This window comes from Staurois parvus, unplaced genomic scaffold (assembly GCF_062004578.1).
Source record: "Staurois parvus isolate SC_StPar_1 unplaced genomic scaffold, SC_StPar_1.0 ptg000006l, whole genome shotgun sequence".
NCBI lineage: Eukaryota > Metazoa > Chordata > Amphibia > Anura > Ranidae > Staurois > Staurois parvus.
Window position 1 is genome coordinate 10,078,154 of NW_028317802.1, and position 21,648 is coordinate 10,099,801.

Consider the following 21,648-nt stretch of genomic DNA (forward strand, 5'->3'; position numbering starts at 1 on the left):
GCCATCACCGCGATAATCACTGACTGTGTGAACAGTCAGGAATAGCTGCAGCACCCAGTAACCTGTCATTATAATGTACTGTACGGGCTTGGCGACTGCAGCAAACTACTCAGATTCCTGCCACTGCCATTCGCACCGTGGCTAAAAATCTTTAAAATAAGTTAAAGCTGATCTATTATTTTTTGTAAAACTTTTCCTAGTAATCACTGCCATAAGTTATTTTTTTTTTAAATTTTATTTTCCAGTGTGGTCCTATTCATTTTAAACCACTTGCCATTTTGGCATGCCTTTTACCCTGACCTGTATTGTGAAATATTAAGTTAACATTGCTGATCTATCCATTTATCTTTTATATTTTTTGTTATAGCTGGGTACAGAATTTTGGTGCAGAAGGTCTTTCCTGTCTATTGGAAATCCTCAGGAGGCTACAAGAAGATCATTCAATGTAAGTATGGACATTTGGATGTTTTAATGCTCTCCATTGTATAAGGCCTCATGCACACTGTGACCTTATGAATGCCTTTCAGAAAAGTAGGGCTAAAAACGGGCCTAAAGTCGCATTTTTCAAATATGTTTTTGGCGCCTTTAGAAGGGTTCATATGCGTCAAGCATTTGGGTGTTTGTTCATTTCATTTGCCAGAATATTCATTTATTGTGGCCATTAAAATAAATACTCAAGTGCTAAACATACCTACATTTTGGTGCACAAGGTTTTTTTTTTGCCCAAACACTCCTCTTCTGAATACAATTTTGGTGCATTCAGATTTCTGCCTCTAAACTCCTATAAATGCCTGTGTACATGGACACATAGGCTAACTTAGGGGCATTTAGAGACAAAAAAAATGTAAAAGGCCTTTGAAAAGGGCGTTTTTTAGTTGATGTGTGCATGAGGTCTAAATATCATGAGTTAGTTATTGAACTACTAATTCACTGTGAAGTACAACTAGCCAAAAGGGGTTATTGGGAAGGTAGGGCCTAATTTCCTGACTTGATTGTTCTCTTATCTTTTTTTTTTTTTTTTTTATAATTTAAATATTTATTAATTTTCCATTTTAATTACATTTCATCATCACAATATAAATATATATATATAAAAATATATTCTATAATATTATATTAACCAACATTTCTACTTTATATACTCTATGCAACCTTTCCCCCCCTTCTCCACCCCCCACCCCGTATCCCCTCTGCCTATTCTATCTTTTCTCTGCGTCTTCTTGTATCAGCAAGTGGAAATTTTTCTGTTATCTTTATTCTTTCCTACATCTCATATATAATCTAGCTTTTTCCCAGTTCTCCCATTTCCCATAATAAACCTCCATCTTATCTTCTTGGGTATGGCACAACCTTTCCATCTTTTTAATCTGCTCGACTCTTTCAATCCAGTCCTCTTCCTTTGGTGCCTCTATTTGCCTCCAGAACTTGGGTATCAGGGCTTTTGCAGCGTTTATATAGTACCATATCCCTGATTTTTTATATTTATTTACCGTTATATCCGTGATGTGCAAGATACATACTTCTGGATCTAGATTTATATCTATTCCTGTCAATTTTCTTATTAAGTGGATTATTGTTTTCCAGAATATCTGGATTTTTGGGCATCCCCACCAAATATGGTATATTGTGCCTATTTCTCCGCATCCCCTCCAACACAGCGGTGTACTCTCTCCACACATCTTATTTTCTACTATTGGTGAAATGTGCCATCTTGTCAAACACTTATAGTTCATCTCTACTTCTCTCATAGAGACATTTTCGTGAGTTAATCTATACATTCTCCTCTGCTTTTCCTCATCTATCACAACTCCCATATCCATTTCCCATTTTGTTAAGTATGTTGGTTTCGTGTTTGTGTCTAGTTCAGTGAGTATTTTATAAACTCTAGCAATCCCGTGTTTCCCATCACCTTGTGTTCCCAATGTCTTTTCGAACAAGTTCCAATTGTCTCTTGTCCTTAAAGGTCTTGGCAAACTTCCGACAAAACACCTCAATTGGAAATACCGCCATTCATCTAATTTAGTGAAAATCTCTCCCTCTTTTTTTTTCAATTCGCCAAATGCTCCTATTTCGTCTCCCACCAAGATATCTCCTAATTGCACCTTATCTTTTTTAAACCACTTCCCTCCTATTTCTTCTCTACCTGGGGGGAAAAACTCTGTATTTTTTAGTGGAATCAGTGTAGAATTAAAAGTCCATTTCATACTTCTGTGTAAGTTATCCCAAATCTTTAAAACATTCAAAGTGTATGTATTTACATTGTCATTTAAACCCCTATACTGTGTTGGCACCCATATCATTCTTCCCAAGTCTATTCCACTGAGTTCATTCTCTATTCTCACCCAGCTTTTTTTATTATTAAATATCCAATCTATGGTTCTTGCCAGTATTACCGCTTTGTAATATCTTTTAAAGTCTGGGAGCCCTAAACCCCCTCTTTCTTTCCTCCTACTTAGCAGTTCGTATGACAGTCTTGGTTTTTTATTCCTCCATATGTATCTTGTTATCAATTTCTTAATTATTTTAAAGAAAATCTCTGGGAGTTTAATTGGGATCATTTGATATCTATATATGATTTTTGGTACTATTACCATTTTTACCAGATTAATACGACCCATCCATGTCAGGGTTCCTCCCTCCAATCTTTTTAATTCATCTCTAATCTCATTAATCAGTGTAATATAGTTTAGTTTATATAGATGTTTATGTGAGGCTGTGAGTTTTACTCCTAGATATTTTATATCTCTGTCTTTCCATTTAAAGGGAAATTCTTTTTGTATCTTTTCTTTTTCGTTTTTTAAGATGTTTATATTTAGAATCTCCGTTTTTGTTGGATTTATCTTTAAATTTGATAGTTCTCCGTACTCCTTTAGTGACTTCATTAAGTTTGGAAGTGTTATCCTGGGGTTTCCTACATAGAACAACAAGTCGTCTGCAAAGGCAGCAACTTTATGTTCCGTATCTCCTATCAGGATTCCCTTTACGTCTCTATTCAATCTTATTGTTGACAATAGAGGTTCTAGAGATATAACATACAGCAATGGGGACAATGGGCATCCCTGTCTTGTTCCGTTTGACATCTCAATGGGTTCTGACCTCTCCCCATTTACCCCAATGACCACCGAGGGGTATCTGTACAGCTTTCCTATCCACTCTCTCATCCTAGGCCCGATTCCCAAAGCTTCCAGAGTATCCATCATGAATCTCCAGTTTACCCTATCAAACGCTTTTTCAGCATCTATAGACAGTAGTACCACCGGTTCTTTTCCCTTTTTACTCTTTTGGATTAGCATCAATGATCGTACTCCATTATCTTTTCCTTCCCTCCCTGGAACAAAACCCACCTGATCCTCATGTATCCATCCAGGCATTAGCTCTTTCAATCTGTTTGCTAGGACTTTTGCGTACAGCTTAGTATCTGTGTTCAATAGTGAAATAGGTCTATAGCTAGAACACTGAGAGGGATCTTTTCCCTCTTTCTGAATGAGCACGAGTTGGGCTTGTAGTGATTCTCTTCTTACTTCCATCTCTCCACCTAGTGCATTCATGTAGTTTTTGAGTTTTGGTACTAAGATTTCACAAAATTTTTTATAGTATCTCACTGTATAACCATCTGGACCTGGGCTTTTCCCCGACACTGTCCCCTTTAATGCTAGTTTTATTTCTTCCTGTGAGATATCTGCATCTAGGGAGTTTAGTTGATCCTCATTTAATTTTAATAACCTAGCCATTTCCAGATATTTCTTTCTTTTCTGATTTTTCTCACTGTCTATAGTTTCTGAACCTTCCAAGGGGCTTATATTGTACAGTTTCCTGTAATATTCTATGAAGGCTTTGGTGATATCTTTATTTGAGTGTTTCATGTTTCCTTTAGCATCTTTTATTTTTTCTATATAATTTCTATTTTTCTTTTTCCTCAAGGCTCTCATCAGATACTTTCCAGGTCTTTCTCCCCATCTATATCTCTCACTTAAAACTCTATTATATACTTTTCTCCTCTCCTCTTCTATCATTTCTTTCAGTTCTTCCTTCTGTTTTTTTAACTTCAGCTCTATTTCTTTTGTTATTCTATTCTTATGTATTTGTTCTAATTTACCTATTTCTTCTAAGAGCTCATTCATTTTCTCCCTTCTTTCTTTTTTCTTTCTTGCCCCAATCGCCATTAATATTCCTCTTATATAAGCTTTATGTGCCTCCCACACTGTGGCTGTTGACACCTCCCCTGTCTGATTCTCCTTAAAAAAGCGTTCGATCTCCTCCCCTATTTTCTGAGCTATTTCCCTTTCCACTAAAAGTGTCTCATTCAATTTCCATCCCAGCCCTCCGCTTTTCCTTCTCCCCCATTCCATTTTCATAGTAACTGGAGCGTGGTCTGACAAAGATATTGTCTCTATGTCTACCTGGGTCAGGTGGTCAATTAATTGATGTTCTATTAATATATAATCTAATCTTGAATATCTCTTATGCATATTTGAGAAAAAAGTATAATCTCTATCTTGCGTGTGTGTAATTCTCCAGGCATCTACCAATTGACTTATGTGTAGTTCTTTTTTCAATAATTTCAGGGCCTTACTTCCTTCTGTCTTTATATGGGAGGTGGCGTCCCTTTGTGGGTCCATACAAAAATTAAAGTCCCCTGCCAGGATCAAACGTCCTTTTTTAAAGTCCATCAACTTCCTCAACACCTTTTTCAGATACTCCTCCGGTTTTTTATTAGGACAGTAAATGTTAGCCAGTGTACACTCGATCTCCTGTAACTTGCCCCTTAAGAACAAAAATCTCCCATCTGGGTCTGTTTTTCTGTCTTCCAACTCGAACCTAACGTTCTTTGCCAGGCCTATTGCTACCCCTTTTGCTCTTTTAACCGGGGAATCTGCATAATACCATGTTGGGTGATTTTTAGACCTCAGCCTAACATTTGAACTTATCTCAAGATGTGTCTCCTGTAAAAATATCACTGAGGCATCTCTATGGTGTAATTCTTTAAATAATCTATATCTTTTCCCGGAACAGTTCAACCCATTTATGTTATATGTTATAAACTGAATCTCTTCCATCTTCCTTAAATTTCCTCTTTTCTCCTCCATCTATATTTTTTATTTCTCTCTCCTTCTCCCTTCTCACTTGCTTTTATATCATCTTTTATTTTGCAGAAAAAACAACCTCCCTCTCCCATTTCCCACCCTTCCAACCCTCCAACCCCCTCCCTCCCCCCTCCCCTCCCCCCTCTTTTTAGGCCTAACATTTGCCTACTAATCATTTATGGATTAAAAATCCACCTTTGATTTGGTCCTTGGGCTAAGACTCCGTCCATGGACGACTTTCCCCTTGTCTAACCTCCCCATAACCTCCCAAGCCTCCCTGGATTTATCACCGGCAGAAAAGAGAAGAAAAAATCCATAACTAAGGCAATAGAGTGGGGGTAGAAGGTGAGAGGAGGAGAAAAAAAAAAAAAAAAAAAAAAACCTCTCTCTTTCCCCATCCCTCTCCCCCCCTCCACCTCTCCCCCCCACACATTGCCAGTTCTCTTTTCTCTTCGCTCTACTTTCTCATTGTTCTTCTTCCCAGCCAGGGATTTCCGTTCTTTGAATTTTTAAACTATCACAAAAATTTTTCATATCTTCTGGAAACCTAAGGTATGCTGTAGTCCCATTTTTCCATCCTATTAAACATTCGGGAGTCCCCCATCTATATTGCACATTTTGTTCTTTCAACCTTTCCAGTAGGGGTCTCAAAGTTCTCCTTCTCCACAAAGTCTCTGGAGCCAGATCCGCATATATCTGTATGTCTCCTCCTTCATACTTAATTACTGATTTTCCCTTAGTCTTCTTCCAGATTTTTTCTTTGTCCCGAAGTTCATAGAATTTAACAATTATATCTCTCGGCCTTTCTTTCCCCAGGTTTCTCAGGATTTTTCCTTTTCTAAAGGTTCCTTCTATTTTAGACCTTTCCATTTCAGAGCTGTCTGTTATAATGTTAAATATTTTACAAACCACCTCTTGCAGACTTTCTCCCTTTAAGTTTTCTGAGACCCCACGTATCAAGATGTTTCTTTTCCTGTCTTTATTTTCTTGTATCTCAGCCTTATATAACAGTTTTTCTTGGATTTTCCCTATATTAGTTAGTTCTTTTTCAAGTTCAGAGATAGCCTGGGTCTGACCTTTAACTTTCTCCTCCGTTTCCTCAACTCTCTCCAAGAGGTGTCCCAGATCACTGCGAATGTTTACCATTTATTGTTTTATTGTTTTCTCCAGTTCTTTAAACATTTCTGCCATTTCCTTTTTATTAGGTATTTGTAGGTCTTTTTCCGCCTCTGTATTGCCTGATATTTGCTGGTTACTAGTATCAGGGCCTATTGATACTCTAGGGCTTCTTTCCATACTAAGGTCTGCTTCTCCTTTTTCAGGTCTGCTCTGAGGTCTTTCTGGGGTTACGTTTCCTTGGGATGTATATTTTTTAATTGTGCCAGTCTGGGACCCTTTAAGCCCACTTCCTTTTACATTCTTGTTTTTCATCTTTCTCTGTGGCGCTTATCCTTCTTATAGTCCTTTATAAATTTGTGGGTAGGGCGGGATATTATTTCTTTAAACTTTCAAGTCTCTGCCCTGTCCCCCTGCTGGTTTTTCTCCTTCTCTTCTCTTCCTCCTCTTCCTTCACCCCTCTCCCCCTCCTTCCCCCCGAGCCTCTCCTCTTCTCTCTGCGAACCTCTTCCACCTTTTATACAGTCTCTAGGGGTCCCCCCTTTCATATACACTCTATTTCTTGGATGTCAGCCTAATAAATCTTCAAATGCAATTCACATCTGTCACTCACCCTCCTCCTATGTCTTCTTCCAGTGAGTGCCTTTTCGGTCGATTCCTCTGAGGGTCTGTTCATGGGGGGGGAACTCCCCAGGGTCTCTTCAGACTCCTTGTCCAGGTCTCAATGGTTCTCCTTCCACATTCTTTTAGGCTCCTGGGTTACTAGGGGGATAGGGGGAGAGTGTGTCGGCCCCCGGCAAACAGGTCGGCGCTGCTCTCTCCCCGCAAAACGCCGGCCGGCCGGCTTCCTGATCTCCCAGAGGTGCCTTGCGGCCGGTCACGTGATCGCGCCGGCCCCTCTCGTCTCCCAGCGTCCAGGGACTCTCTCTTCCCCAGTCACCAGCCGCTCCTCTCTCTTCCCTCACCCGCATCTGTCTCTCCTCCGCCGGGAGCCTTCAGACCGGGTAAGTCCCCCGCCGCAGGGCTCTAACATGCCTCAGGGGATAAGCTTGGAGGCCTGGGGAGGTCAGACAACGGAGCTCCGTCCACGAGCTCCTACATTGAGCTCTCCCCTGCCGCCATGTTCAGGCTCCGCCTGATTGTTCTCTTATCTATCAGACAGCTAGTTAACAATTTAATTGTGCTATTACTGCATCTACCTTTTTATGTGAATATGATCTCCAAAATGATCCCTTAGTTTCAGCATTGTCTGAACCACTGTCTCAATATCAGATGTTTGCCCCCACGCTGATTTTACTTGCTGATTCCTTGTTCAGAATCATTGACCAAAAAATGCGGAAGAGAAAGCCAGGCAATTAGCTTTATCAGAAGAATCTGAGCAACTGCAGTTTCCATATTTTCCCCGCTTGAGAAAAATCTCTCAAGCGGGGAAAAAGGTGGCAATGAAAACTTCAGAGAGGTTCTAATCCTTCTTTGCTTGAAGAAAATATTAGTAAGGTTCCAACTTGGTCGGAGCCGCACCTATTTCTAATGTAGTGCATGCACTACTTTTGGTGCGATTTATTTAGACATCTGTATCTGAAATCGGCATATCATCTGACTTTGAAATCGTGTGACTTCATTGTAACTCACACAATTTCAAAGTATGGATTGATGTGTCTGGGGTGTAAGTGGATTCAAACCTAGATCTGTACGCCGATAAAAAACAAACAAACACAAAACAAAAAATGGGGCAAACTCAACTCGTACCACTTTGTCCTCGTTTCCTGCCATCACTCTTCTATGTTTCTGTATGTAAACTGGTAATTGCTGAACAAAATAGCATCTAAACACAAATTAGCCATTCATTTTTGTTCTAAGATTTATTTATTAAAATCATCATTTATTTCTTCATCCTTTATTATAGGTCTCGTGACTCTAAAAGTGAGCATGAAATCATCAGATGTTTAAAGGCTTTCATGAACAATAATGTAAGTATAATTAATGGCCTGAAGTGTATCACATTTAGGGCTCTTGTACATGGGTCAGCTGAGCCCATTCAGCCTAACTGCAGCTGTATTTCCACTACCCTAGCAGCCCAGGAGCAGCATACAACCTGTCATTAACATGAATGGCTGTGTACTCATGATTACGAAAGCACTGCCTTATGCAATAAATGCAGCGGTGTACAGCCATTCATGGTAATGAAAGATTGTACGCTGCACTAGGGTAAAGGATATATGGCTGCAGTTGCATTGAATGGGCTTAGGTGTCCCATATGCAAGAGGCCTCATTCAATATGTGAATCTGAATGGTTCTTTCTGTGGTACAGTCTGATTTGCTGACTAGCTGCTAATTGGCAGTGTTTTCCCCAGAAAACCTAATTTCCGAACACTATTAGATGTTGAATTTTGAAGCACAACACAGTATAGTGCTGTACTAGTGAGCAGAGCATACCCCACAGTGTTTTAGAGCAGGCAGAATGGTTAGGGCTCATTACATGATGTGGGTTACCACACTTGGCATATTTTGAAGAAATGCCTTTGTTATGCTCTGTAGACAGATTCGTTGTCTTAGAACAAACCTCAGAAATGCCCTAAAAACACATAAATTATTGGCTTAGAGCTCGTCATTACAATAAAATGAAATGAAATATGGATATTTAATAGTTATATAAATTTTGAAATACAATATTCTGTTAAAGACTCTTGGACCAGCCACAACCCTGTGCAGTTCAAACTGACCAAATGGTGAAAAAGTGACCTAGCAGGGTTATCTTTACCACATATCAAAACCGTCTAGCTCTAGTTGAACTAGAGAATAGAGACAGTGGCAATTGTATGGGAATATTGACGTTTCCTGTAAAGTTCGAGCCTGAACCCATCTCCTCTACCCTAGAGTAGATGGGTTCAGGTGCCTCTTCATCAGAGAGGCACCTATCACTTTGAAAGGACCAGTAGGGAGGTTGGGGAGGCAAAAGGATGAGCCACAGAATACTTGTTCCAGAAGGGTGAAATTTCCAAGCGATTGGCATGTATATCTAAATCTAGTAATTCTTACGATGTGACGATTTCTGTGCAAATAACTGCTGCATCTGCGTTTTATACACACTACTTTGAAATTATATGGATACCAATTAAATAAAAAATAAAAGTTGGGCACAAGTTGAAACAGCAGATGGAGTCTCTGAGGTCACTTTTGAAGTAAGTTATGGCTCAGCTGCAGTCATTTTTTTCTGACCTATCTTTGTGGATGCAAAAGATGGTTTAATTATGTACATGTACCTATAAAAGACAGCAAATGGACTGATTTCTGTGCAAAATAGGTTGACTTTGTTCTATTATTTTTTTTTTATGTGCCCTTAACTGAGAATGGACCATGTTTTAAAATGGCAGACAGATATCTGTACAGTATATAACATTTTGTGGACCATTTTATTTTAAATAACAGGTATATGATTGCTAGTGGCCACTGTGAGTGATTAATGCATCGGAATCATAGTTATCATGTAATCTACATTTTTATGAGCAAACAATAAGGCCCTCATGCTTTTAGTGAATTAGAAATCCAATCATGGTCCTCCAGTCATTGGCTTCTATAGTATACTTACCCCTGGTTCACATATATGTGGCCGTGCAAGCCGCATTTTGCGTGGGCACAAGAGCCCATTCATTTGAATGGACTCCCGTGACACGCAGGAAAGAAGTCCCTGCACTTCTTCTGAAAACGCAGCCTACACGGGAACCTCGGTTCTCAGTACGGTTGTGTCTTCCAGTGCGGGCGGCGTTCCATTAGAACTAATGTCACCCGGCCGCGGGTCCGCATTCCACTGTGCAGGTGGTGCGGCTGCACGGATTTTCATGCGGATCCGCAGCCCCACCACCCGCACATATGTGAACCTAGCCTTAATCTAGTTTCTAAACAGATGTAGAACAGCAGAGCACACATAACATTGGAGTGTATATACATACTGTATACTGTAAGGGCTCAAGTCATTAGGCTGATTGAGCTACTTGAACCAGGGGTGGACTGACCATTTGGAAACTCGGGCACTGCCCGAGGGCCCGGGGTCAGTAGGGGGCCTCATGAGATGCCCCTGGTACCTTTTTCATAGGCTTTTTTGAGTTTGGGCAAGGACACAGGGGCCCCATGATCCCCTATTGCACGGGGGGCCCCCATGAGTTGTCAGTCCGCCCCTGACTTGAAATGTGCTTGTTTTATCTCATTATTTTTTCAGTTAACATGCAAGTATTGCATAGATATGCAATAGTTAATTTTTACATGACAGTTTAACTATTGAAAGCCTTCTGATTAATCTGTAATTGATTTATAAAGTCCTTTTTGGCCACCTGGAGCGGATCTCTTTTGTGTTATTCTGAATGGAACACACTTTATCAAACTTCCCAATAATTGCCAGTCAGAAGGAAGCATTATTTCAAGAGCAAAATCCAATGATAATCTGATTTTCTGTGATAATCTTTACAAACTGTGTTTTGTACAAAATACCACATATAACATTATGATGGTAAACTCCATGAACCTTACCATACAAAAGAAAACACCACATTTGAATTAAATACTGCATGTTTGGAGTGGATTGACTTATTGGTATGTTGTACTGTATAGTCTATTGGTATTTCTTAACAAGTTTGTCTCATCTCCATTTATAGTTTGGAATAAAAACAGTACTGGAGACAGAAGATGGGATCCGGCTTCTGGCAAGAGCCGTGGACCCCACAGTCCCTGCCATGATGGTTGATGCTTTGAAACTGCTGTCTGCTCTGTGCATTCTTCCCCAGCCTGAGGACATGTAAGTTTAGGATTCCAAATTAATTTTTGTATTTCCCTTTTCTAACAGTAGATGGACAGCTTGTTGATTTTTCCTCTTGGGCCCACAGGTAGTGCCAGTTGCTTTCACTGCTTGCAGTAGGCTCAATATGATCCAAGTGATATGTTCTTTTAACAAGCAATACAACAGAAATGTTGACTTTGACTGCACACAGTTTTAATTATGCTGCAGTAGAAGCCAATGGACTGCATAGTTAGGGTTGCTGCAGAACCATTTCTCTCTTTTGATTATAATCAAAAGAAATTAAAAGAGAGGATAAGATGTAAGGCAAAAGTCCTTAATCCTTTTACACTCAGGAACCTGATTTATTTTTAATACTTGTTGGTAAGCCACATTTGGTATGGAAAAGTTACTAGAGTAGGAGACTAGATTGCGTTCTTTTACTAAAACTGAACTGTGCATAAAAATGCAGAAATGTGAAAGATCACTGTGCATATTATCAGAAAAAGTATGTTTAACTTTTGAGCTCTTTGTTTTGTAGTTTTGACCTTACCCTTTTCTGTTGGGCACAGTAATAGCCCTCTGTGCTGGAGTCCCTTGCAATAGGGACTATTCTCCATCTGCCTATTTTTGTGTATGTGATAGGCATAGACTGGGTCAAACCTTTAAACAGAAGCTCATTGTATCTTTAATGATATCGGGCAGTGTTCCTGTCCATCCATAAGGTAGATCCCTGGTTCTATCAGTCTAGTAGGCACCTCCACTGGTGTTTGATTTACTTCCCAGAGCATCATGGGGCCTCCATATACTGTGGTACTCTGCTATGCAAATAGTCCATTGTTGCCAGTTCTACTCACCACCTCTTGTCTCTTGCACCATTTTCATGTTTGACCTCATTAAGCAGTACTATTTCACAAGAGGAGGAAGTTACTGAGCATATCTAACAACCAGTAAGTGTGCTGGTGCCCTAGAAGAGAAGCAATCCGATGCGAAAAAATCTGAAGTTAAAGCTGAACTATAGGCACAAAAACATTAAATATATTTCTTTTCAACAGCCGCAAAGATTTTAAATCCACTTGTGTGCACTAAATGTCTTTGCAAACCCAGTGAAATCACTGTGCTGTACAGTCTGAGCAGAGAGCATAACTGTGGGAGGAGCTCTGTAGGCTTCACCAACAACAGGCTGCCTGCAGAAACCTACAGGAGGGGACTAAGATGAGACCAGTCACCCTGCACAAGGAGAGAGAGCAGCAGTGACTGGTCTTATTACAGGAAATGTGTACACAGAGAGAAAGTTTCACACTGGATGACAGCACGAATCTGGCAGAAATACACAAACCATAGCAAAGATTCAAGTAAGAATACACGCGACCTTGTTATTTAGATGATATTTGCTTATTCTGGAGTTCCACTTTAGGCACATGTCTAAAAATCTACATTTATAGATGTCATGGTAGAAAATTGGTTAATCCAAGCTCACAACTGCTTGCCCGATCACTTTTACAGGGCACCCTAATTCCCTGATCCCTTCTGCTACTAATGACCCTAGAAGTGACATGTATCATCCGGGATCACAGCTTTCATTCCTCGGCTGGTGTAACTATTGGTGTTTGGTTGCATTGATGGGCATGGGATAAACTGGAGGCCCTGTCACCTGCCCATGTTATTGCATGTCTTGATAGTCCCATTGTGATAGCAATAAATGAAAAAAAAAAATGTGTAAAAAAAATAAAAACATATTTATCGCATTGTAGAAGGGAAGAAGATCCAATTCTACTGATTAGGGTTACTACACAAGAGCTGTCATTATTCTTTGGTGAAGAGGCATGGATTCAGTCTTTAATACGCATGTTGGCTCTCTTGGTAAAAATATATTACTTTCATAAAGAAAATATGCCCTCCCTATTCTGCTCTCTTTGTTGAAATGTGAAAGTTTAGACCTCTGAGTAAAAGAAAAGCATGTATATTCTCTTTTGGATTTTGCTTATTCTAAAACAGTCACATATGTTTTGGCTCCAGTCTTAGATGATATTGGTCAGCTATGTCTTAAAGCAGGGGTGGGCAAACTTTGTGACTTGAGGGCCGCAATGGGTTCATATATTGGACCCGGGGGCCGGACCAAGAGTAGATGAATGATGTGTATGTGTCATCCATAGTAAGTATAGTAATATTCCCCCATAGTAAGCATAGTAATTAATCCCCCATATAGTAATTCATCCCCCATATAGTAATTCATCTCCCATATAGTAATTCATCTCCCATATAGTAATTCATCCCCCATATAGTAATTCATCCCCCCATATAGTAATTCATCCCCCCATATAGTAATTCATCCCCCCATATAGTAATTCATCCCCCCATATAGTAATTCATCCCCCCATATAGTAATTCATCCCCCCATATAGTAATTCATCCCCCATATAGTAATTCATCCCCCATATAGTAATTCATTCCCCATATAGTAATTCATCCCCCATATTAAGTCCCCAAGTCCCCCCTGTGTCAATTCACTTACCTTTGCTCCGCGCGTTCCTCTCGCCGTGTTCCCGCGCCGTTCCGGTGTAGCATGAAAATCTGTCTCCTATGAGGATCTGTCCCCCTCGATGTATCTGCGCATGTGCCAGTTTCAGGCATTAGCAGCCGATCGGCGATCTCCGGCACATGCGCAGATACGTCGAGGGGGACAGATCCTCATAGGAGACAGATTTTCATGCTACACCGGTCTTCAGGGCGGACTGTGAGAGGAGCCTAGCGGGAGCCTAGCTCCGCGGGCCGGATTAAAAGGTCCGCCGGGCTGTAGTTTGCCCATTGCTGTCTTAAAGTAACCCTTTCTTTACCCCTGTATATAATCACAGTAGTACCCTCATAGTCCATTCAGGCAAGCTTAAGAACACTCCTCCTTTCCACAAAACGTGCATTCCAAGCACAGTAAACAGTACCATTAGTGATATGCAATTTTAAATGTCCTATCAAAAGCTAAAGCTCACAACTTCCTCTCTAACTTCTCTCACAACTGATGTATGTAGAAAGCAATGAGATGTGACTGCCACAGGAAGCACCGAGGTGCCTCCCACTGGCTACCTAACAGCCCCCAAATCATGGCAGATCCACCCAATCTTTTAAACACCTGTCATATAAGGAAATGATGGGAGGGTGGCAACTCTCTTGTTCTGGGAGGACTTCATATGACCACCTCCCACTCTAGCTGCGCATGCGCTCCCTGTTGATCGGTGGTGCACTGTACCCAGGACACAGTGGCTCACTGATCGCAGTAAAGAGCTGATGACACAGGCTCTATCATGTGATCAGCTGTGTCCAATGACAGCTGATCGCATGTAAATAGGAAATGTCAGTTATCGGCAGTCCTCGCCTCACGCTGACAGCGTGAGAGGAGAGTTGGTAAGCGGCATTCCACAGAGGGGACATCTACACTGATCACCAGGGCACTGATCATCAGTTTTAACCCCATGAGTTCTTCTTTTAGCGACCATAATTGCCACCTGTCAGTGCCCATCAATGCCACATACCAGTGTCCCATCAGTGTATATCAGTGCACACCAATGCCACATATCAGTGCCCATCAGAGCTGCATTTTAGTGCTGCCTATCAATGCCAGTCATGGATGCCTATCAGTGCCGTCAGTCAGTGCCATTTATGAGTGGTGCTTTTCAGTGCCCATCAGTGATGCCTGTCAATTCCCACCAGTGATGCCTATCAGTGCCTCCTCATCAGAGCAGCCTATCACTGCAGCCTCATTAGTGCACATCAGTGAAGGAGAAAAACTACTTATTTACAAAATTTTATAGCTGAAACTAAGAAAAACGTTTTGTACTTTTTGTTTTTCAAAATTTTCAGTCCTTTTTAGTTTGTTTAGCAAAAAAAAAAAAAAACCCAGTGGTGATTAAATTCCACCAAAAGAAAGCTCTGTCTGTCTCCAAAAAAATTATAAAAATTTTGATTGGGTACAGTGTTCCATGACCGCGCAATTGTCATTCAAAGTGCGACAGCACTGAAAGCTGAAAATTTGGCCTGGGTAGGAAGGGGGTAAAAGTGCCCGGTAGGCAATTGGTTAAAAAATATTTAAGTGAGAGGGTAGCTGAGCCTCTTCACATGCCCATATATAGGACCCAATGAATGATGCCACTATATCACATACTACCAAGAAATTATATTTCAATCTTTAATGTAACGTTTGCTTTATCTTAGAAGGAAACCTTTAATTCATTCAAGCCAGGAATTCCTTTGTGATACGAACAGCTACTTCAAAACATTTTCACAGAAGAATCACATAAGTAGTGTGTTGTTGGGGCCTAAAATGGAGCCCCCAGGGAAGCATTTTAGGGCTCTTTGTGCAGTGCTTAAGCATACAGCAACAAGCAGGGGAATGGGGTTAGGGGTGTCAGACTTTTTTTCTTTATTGCTTTAACTGCCTCCCACCCGCCATATAGTAATATGACGGACGCAAGGTGGTTCTCTCGTTCTGGGAGGACGTCATATGACGTCCTCCCATTCTAACCGCGCATGCGCGGCTCCCGGAGCGCTCAGCGTGGCGATCGGCAGTGTGCTGTGTCCCTTGGACACAGAGGATCACCGATCCACGGAAAGAGCTGAAGATGTTGGCTCGGTTGTGTGATCAGCTGTGTCCAATCACAGCTGATCACATGTAAACAGGGAAATGCTGGTTATCGGCATTTCTCTCCCCACGAGCTGTCACGCTGACAGCTCGTGAAGAGAGGAGAGACGGTAATCGGTATTCCTTGGAGGCGACATATACACAGATCATCAGAGCACTGATGATCCATGTGCCCTGATGATCTGTGTAGCCCCAGCAGCGCCAGCTCTCAGTGCTCATCCATGCCGCCTGCCAGTGCCACATTTGTGCCACATTTCAGTGCCCGTCAGTGCCATATATGAGTGCTGCCTGTCAGTGCCCATCAGTGATGCCTGTCAATGCCCATCAGTGCCACCTACCAGGTCCTCATCAGTGCCACCTATCCGTGTCCATCAGTGCAGCCTACCAGTGCCCATCAGTGCAGCCTCATTAGTACACATCAGTGAAGGAGAAAAATCACCTATTTACAACATTTTATAACAAAAACTAAGAAACTTTTTTTTTTTCAAAATTTTCTGTGGTTTTTGGTTTGTTTAAGAAAAAAGAAAACCCAGAGGTGATTAAATACCACCAAAATAAAGCTCTGTCACAAAAAAATTATAAAAAATTCATATGGGTACAGTGTTGCATGACCGCGCAATTGTCATTCAAAGTGCAACAGCGCTGAAAGCAGGAAATCGGCCTGGGCAGGAAAGGGGGTATAAGTGCCCTGTAGGCTAGTGGTTAAAGTGACCCTGTCATTGGAGAGATACAGGGGTCTGCTATTGCTGGCTTATTTTCAAACATTGCTTGTTTCCGGGCTGTTTGGTATGAATGCTTCATGAGTCAATGGCCTGGAACGTTCATGCTGGTAAGAAGTGTCTGATTTGTTTACCTATCTATACTTGTTCCTGGTCAGTTATGCTGAGAACCTTGAAGCCAATGCACTAGAATGACAGTTGGTGAACTAACAATTTCAGAAGCAATGTTCTGTTCCCACCTCTATGATTCTTGCTTAACAGATTTTAGCTGAGCTTGAAGCTGTGGTCTGTTTGTCCATATATTAGGCATTATACATAATATGTAGAGATGAGCGAATCGAAGTATCCGAAGTGGAATTCGAGTCGAATATCGGAAAAATTTTGATTCGTGCCGAATCCGAAAAATAGCCTAATTCGGACGCGCGAATCGAAATTTTTCAGAAAATGGCGGCTGACATGTGCGGCGACGGAGCGGGGATGTCTGGGAAGGCGCGCAGACAAGGCGCGCTGACCCATAATGCATTCCTCAACTACATGTGATCGCATCAGCCAATCAGCAGCCAGCCAGCCAGCACTGTGTAATGGTCGAGCTATAAATAGCGGCCATTTTGGAATTCTTCATTTGCCTGCAGTTATTGAACAGAGGCAGACCGCTCTGTACTAGGGACAGGGACAGAGTTAGGGCCACAGAAACGATAATTGGGGACAGAGAAAAGTTACTTAGGGACAGAGAACCATTACTCAGGGACACAGACTTGTTAATGAGGGCCACAGAATCGTTATTTAGGGACAAAGAAACGCTAGTTAGGGCCACAGAATTCATAATCAGGGACAGACAGAATTGTTACTCAGTGCCAGAGAATTGTTACTTAGGGCCACAGAAACGTTATTAGGGCCACAGAATTGTTACTCAGGGACAGACAGAATTGTTACTGAGTGCCAGAGAATTGTTACTCAGGGACAGACAGAATTGTTACTGAGTGCCAGAGAATTGTTACTTAGGGCCACAGAAACTTTAATTAGGGCCACAGAATTTTTACTCAGGGACAGACAGAATTGTTACTGAGTGCCAGAGAATTGTTACTCAGGGACAGACAGAATTGTTACTGAGTGCCAGAGAATTGTTACTTAGGGCCACAGAAACTTTACTTAGGGCCACAGAATTTTTACTCAGGGACAGACAGAATTGTTACTGAGTGCCAGAGAATTGTTACTCAGGGACAGACAGAATTGTTACTGAGTGCCAGAGAATTGTTACTCAGGGCCCCAGAAACTTTACTTAGGGCCACAGAATTGTTACTCAGGGACAGACAGAATTGTTACTGAGTGCCAGAGAATTGTTACTTAGGGCCACAGAAACTTTACTTAGGGCCACAGAATTGTTACTCGCACAGACACAGAATTGTTACTCGCACAGACACAGAACTGTTACTGAGGGCCACAGAACTGTTACTTAGGGCCACAGAATTGTTACTCGCACAGACACAGAATTGTTACTCAGGGCCACAGAACTGTTACTTAGGGACAAAGAAACGCTAGTTAGGGCCACAGAATTCATACTCAGGGACAGACAGAATTGTTACGGAGTGCCAGAGAATTGTTACTCTGGGCCACAGAAACTTTACTTAGGGCCACAGAATTTTTACTCAGGGACAGACAGAATTGTTACTGAGTGCCAGAGAATTGTTACTCAGGGACAGACAGAATTGTTACGGAGTGCCAGAGAATTGTTACTCAGGGCCACAGAAACTTTACTTAGGGCCACAGAATTTTTACTCAGGGACAGACAGAATTGTTACTGAGTGCCAGAGAATTGTTACTCAGGGACAGACAGAATTGTTACTGAGTGCCAGAGAATTGTTACTTAGGGCCACAGAAACTTTACTTAGGGCCACAGAATTGTTACTCGCACAGACACAGAATTGTTACTCGCACAGACACAGAACTGTTACTGAGGGCCACAGAAACTTTACTTAGGGCCACAGAATTGTTACTCGCACAGACACAGAACTGTTACTGAGGGCCACAGAACTGTTACTTAGGGCCACAGAATTGTTACTCGCACAGACACAGAATTGTTACTCAGGGCCACAGAACTGTTACTTAGGGACAAAGAAACGCTAGTTAGGGCCACGGAATTCATACTCAGGGACAGACAGAATTGTTACGGAGTGCCAGAGAATTGTTACTCAGGGCCACAGAAACTTTACTTAGGGCCACAGAATTTTTACTCAGGGACAGACAGAATTGTTACTGAGTGCCAGAGAATTGTTACTCAGGGACAGACAGAATTGTTACGGAGTGCCAGAGAATTGTTACTTAGGGCCACAGAAACTTTACTTAGGGCCACAGAATTGTTACTCGCACAGACACAGAATTGTTACTCGCACAGACACAGAACTGTTACTGAGGGCCACAGAAACTTTACTTAGGGCCACAGAATTGTTACTCGCACAGACACAGAATTGTTACTCGCACAGACACAGAACTGTTACTGAGGGCCACAGAACTGTTACTGGGGGCCACAGAATTGTTACTCGCACAGACACAGAATTGTTACTCAGGGCCACAGAACTGTTACTTAGGGACAAAGAAACGCTAGTTAGGGCCACGGAATTCATACTCAGGGACAGACAGAATTGTTACGGAGTGCCAGAGAATTGTTACTCAGGGCCACAGAAACTTTACTTAGGGCCACAGAATTTTTACTCAGGGACAGACAGAATTGTTACTGAGTGCCAGAGAATTGTTACTCAGGGACAGACAGAATTGTTACGGAGTGCCAGAGAATTGTTACTCAGGGACAGACAGAATTGTTACTGAGTGCCAGAGAATTGTTACTTAGGGCCACAGAAACTTTAATTAGGGCCACAGAATTTTTACTCAGGGACAGACAGAATTGTTACTGAGTGCCAGAGAATTGTTACTCAGGGACAGACAGAATTGTTACTGAGTGCCAGAGAATTGTTACTTAGGGCCACAGAAACTTTAATTAGGGCCACAGAATTTTTACTCAGGGACAGACAGAATTGTTACTGAGTGCCAGAGAATTGTTACTCAGGGACAGACAGAATTGTTACGGAGTGCCAGAGAATTGTTACTCAGGGCCACAGAAACTTTACTTAGGGCCACAGAATTTTTACTCAGGGACAGACAGAATTGTTACTGAGTGCCAGAGAATTGTTACTCAGGGACAGACAGAATTGTTACTGAGTGCCAGATAATTGTTACTCAGGGCCCCAGAAACTTTACTTAGGGCCACAGAATTTTTACTCAGGGACAGACAGAATTGTTACTGAGTGCCAGAGAATTGTTACTCAGGGACAGACAGAATTGTTACTGAGTGCCGGAGAATTGTTACTTAGGGCCACAGAAACTTTACTTAGGGCCACAGAATTGTTACTCGCACAGACACAGAATTGTTACTCGCACAGACACAGAATTGTTACTGAAGGCCACAGAACTGTTACTTAGGGCCACAGAATTGTTACTCGCACAGACACAGAATTGTTACTCGCACAGACACAGAACTGTTACTGAGGGCCACAGAACTGTTACTTAGGGCCACAGAATTGTTACTCGCACAGACACAGAATTGTTACACAGGGACACAGAACTGTTACTGAGGGCCACAGAACCGTTACTTAGGGCCACAGAATTGTTACTCGCACAGACACAGAATTGTTACTCGCACAGACACAGAATTGTTACTGAGGGCCACAGAACTGTTACTTGGGGCCACAGAAACGTTAATCAGGGACACAGAATTGTTACTGAGGGCCACAGAACTGTTACTTAGGGCCACAGAATTGTTACTCGCACAGACACAGAATTGTTACACAGGGACACAGAACTGTTACTGAGGGCCACAGAACCGTTACTTAGGGCCACAGAATTGTTACTCGCACAGACAGAATTGTTACTCGCACAGACACAGAATTGTTACTCGCACAAACACAGAATTGTTACTCAGGGCCACAGAACTGTTACTGAGGGCCACAGAACTGTTACTTAGGGCCACAGAATTCTTACTCGCACAGACACAGAATTCTTACTCACACAGAATTGTTACTCAGGGAAACAGAACTGTTACTGAGGGCCACAGAACTGTTACTTAGGGCCACAGAATTGTTTCTCGCACAGACACAGAATTGTTACTCGCACAGACACAGAATTGTTACTGAGGGCCACAGAACTGTTACTTGGGGCCACAGAAACGTTAATCAGGGACACAGAATTGTTACTGAGGGCCACAGAACTGTTACTTAGGGCCACAGAATTGTTACTCGCACAGACACAGAATTGTTACTCAGGGACACAGAATTGTTACTCAGGGACACATAATCGTTTAATTAAAGAGTATGTCAGACAACATGCAGAGGAGTGGCAGAGGAGGCAATGTTTTAGGAGCGAGCAGACGTGGCAGCAGAGGAAGGGGTCGAGGCAGCACTATTCGCAGCCAGAGGCCAGTGCTCCCGGTGTCATCCAGCGGTCGTGTCTCCACCGACAACCCTGCCGTCGTCGATTGGTTGGCTCGGTCGTCTTCCTCTTCCCAGGTCACCTCTGACACCTACAGCCAACGGTCGGTGGGTACGTCAGACACAACCGTTAGTTGGCATGGCCCGGGACCAAGCCCACTGAAATCACGTGTCCTCTACCTGCCCCTGTCCTTTGGTGTTCCCTCACCAAGCGAAGTATCGCATGCTGTGGGCTCAGCCCCACTGTACAGTGAGGAAGAGCTAACAGAGGGCGGTCAGGAACGGGGGGAGACATCCGCCTTTTCAGCAGCCAGGCGAAGAAGTAGTGGCGAGGAGAGTGGCTCGGTAGCCGGTCTAGAGACAGGTCTGTCTCCTGACCCAGACGCAGCCGAGGGGACTAGTAGTGAGGCGGAGACCCTACTTGATGATGAGGAGGTTGATCGCACTTGGCAGCCTCGTCGTCATCAGGCAATTTCTTCCGCATCATCAGGAGAAGAGGGTGGCAGCTTGGCAGCGAGCAAAACAGTCGGTGGGTTGCCCAGGAGACAGCAGCAGGGTCGCAGCAGTGTCAGTGGAGCCAAACGGCCACGGAGTAGAGCACCAGCTCCACTGCAGCCTACCACCACGGCCAGTAGTGGTGCCGGTGTGCACGGAGGAAGCAGCAGTCAGCCAGTGAGGAGTATCGGGGGCAAAGTTTCCTACTCGGCGGTGTGGCAATTTTTCGTCAAGCCGCCCGAGGAAGTAAACGTAGCCGTATGTCGACTATGTGGCCAGAAAGTCAAGCGTGGCCAGGGGGCCCATGTTGGGACTACAGCGTTGCAGCAGCATATGCAGCGTCGCCATTTGGTGG

The 21,648-nt window shown here is 42.5% G+C and overlaps 1 protein-coding gene across 2 annotated transcripts in view; it reads left to right on the top strand.

The window, feature by feature from the left end:
• DIAPH1 (diaphanous related formin 1) overlaps positions 1–21,648 on the top strand; it is a 238,965-nt gene that overhangs the window by 124,622 nt on the left and 92,695 nt on the right. For both annotated transcript variants that reach the window (XM_089656710.1, XM_089656643.1), the window contains 3 exons: positions 368–445; positions 8,107–8,170; positions 10,850–10,989. In XM_089656710.1, the coding sequence (XP_089512836.1) occupies positions 368–445; positions 8,107–8,170; positions 10,850–10,989 (282 nt within the window). The remainder of the gene's footprint in view (positions 1–367; positions 446–8,106; positions 8,171–10,849; positions 10,990–21,648) is intronic.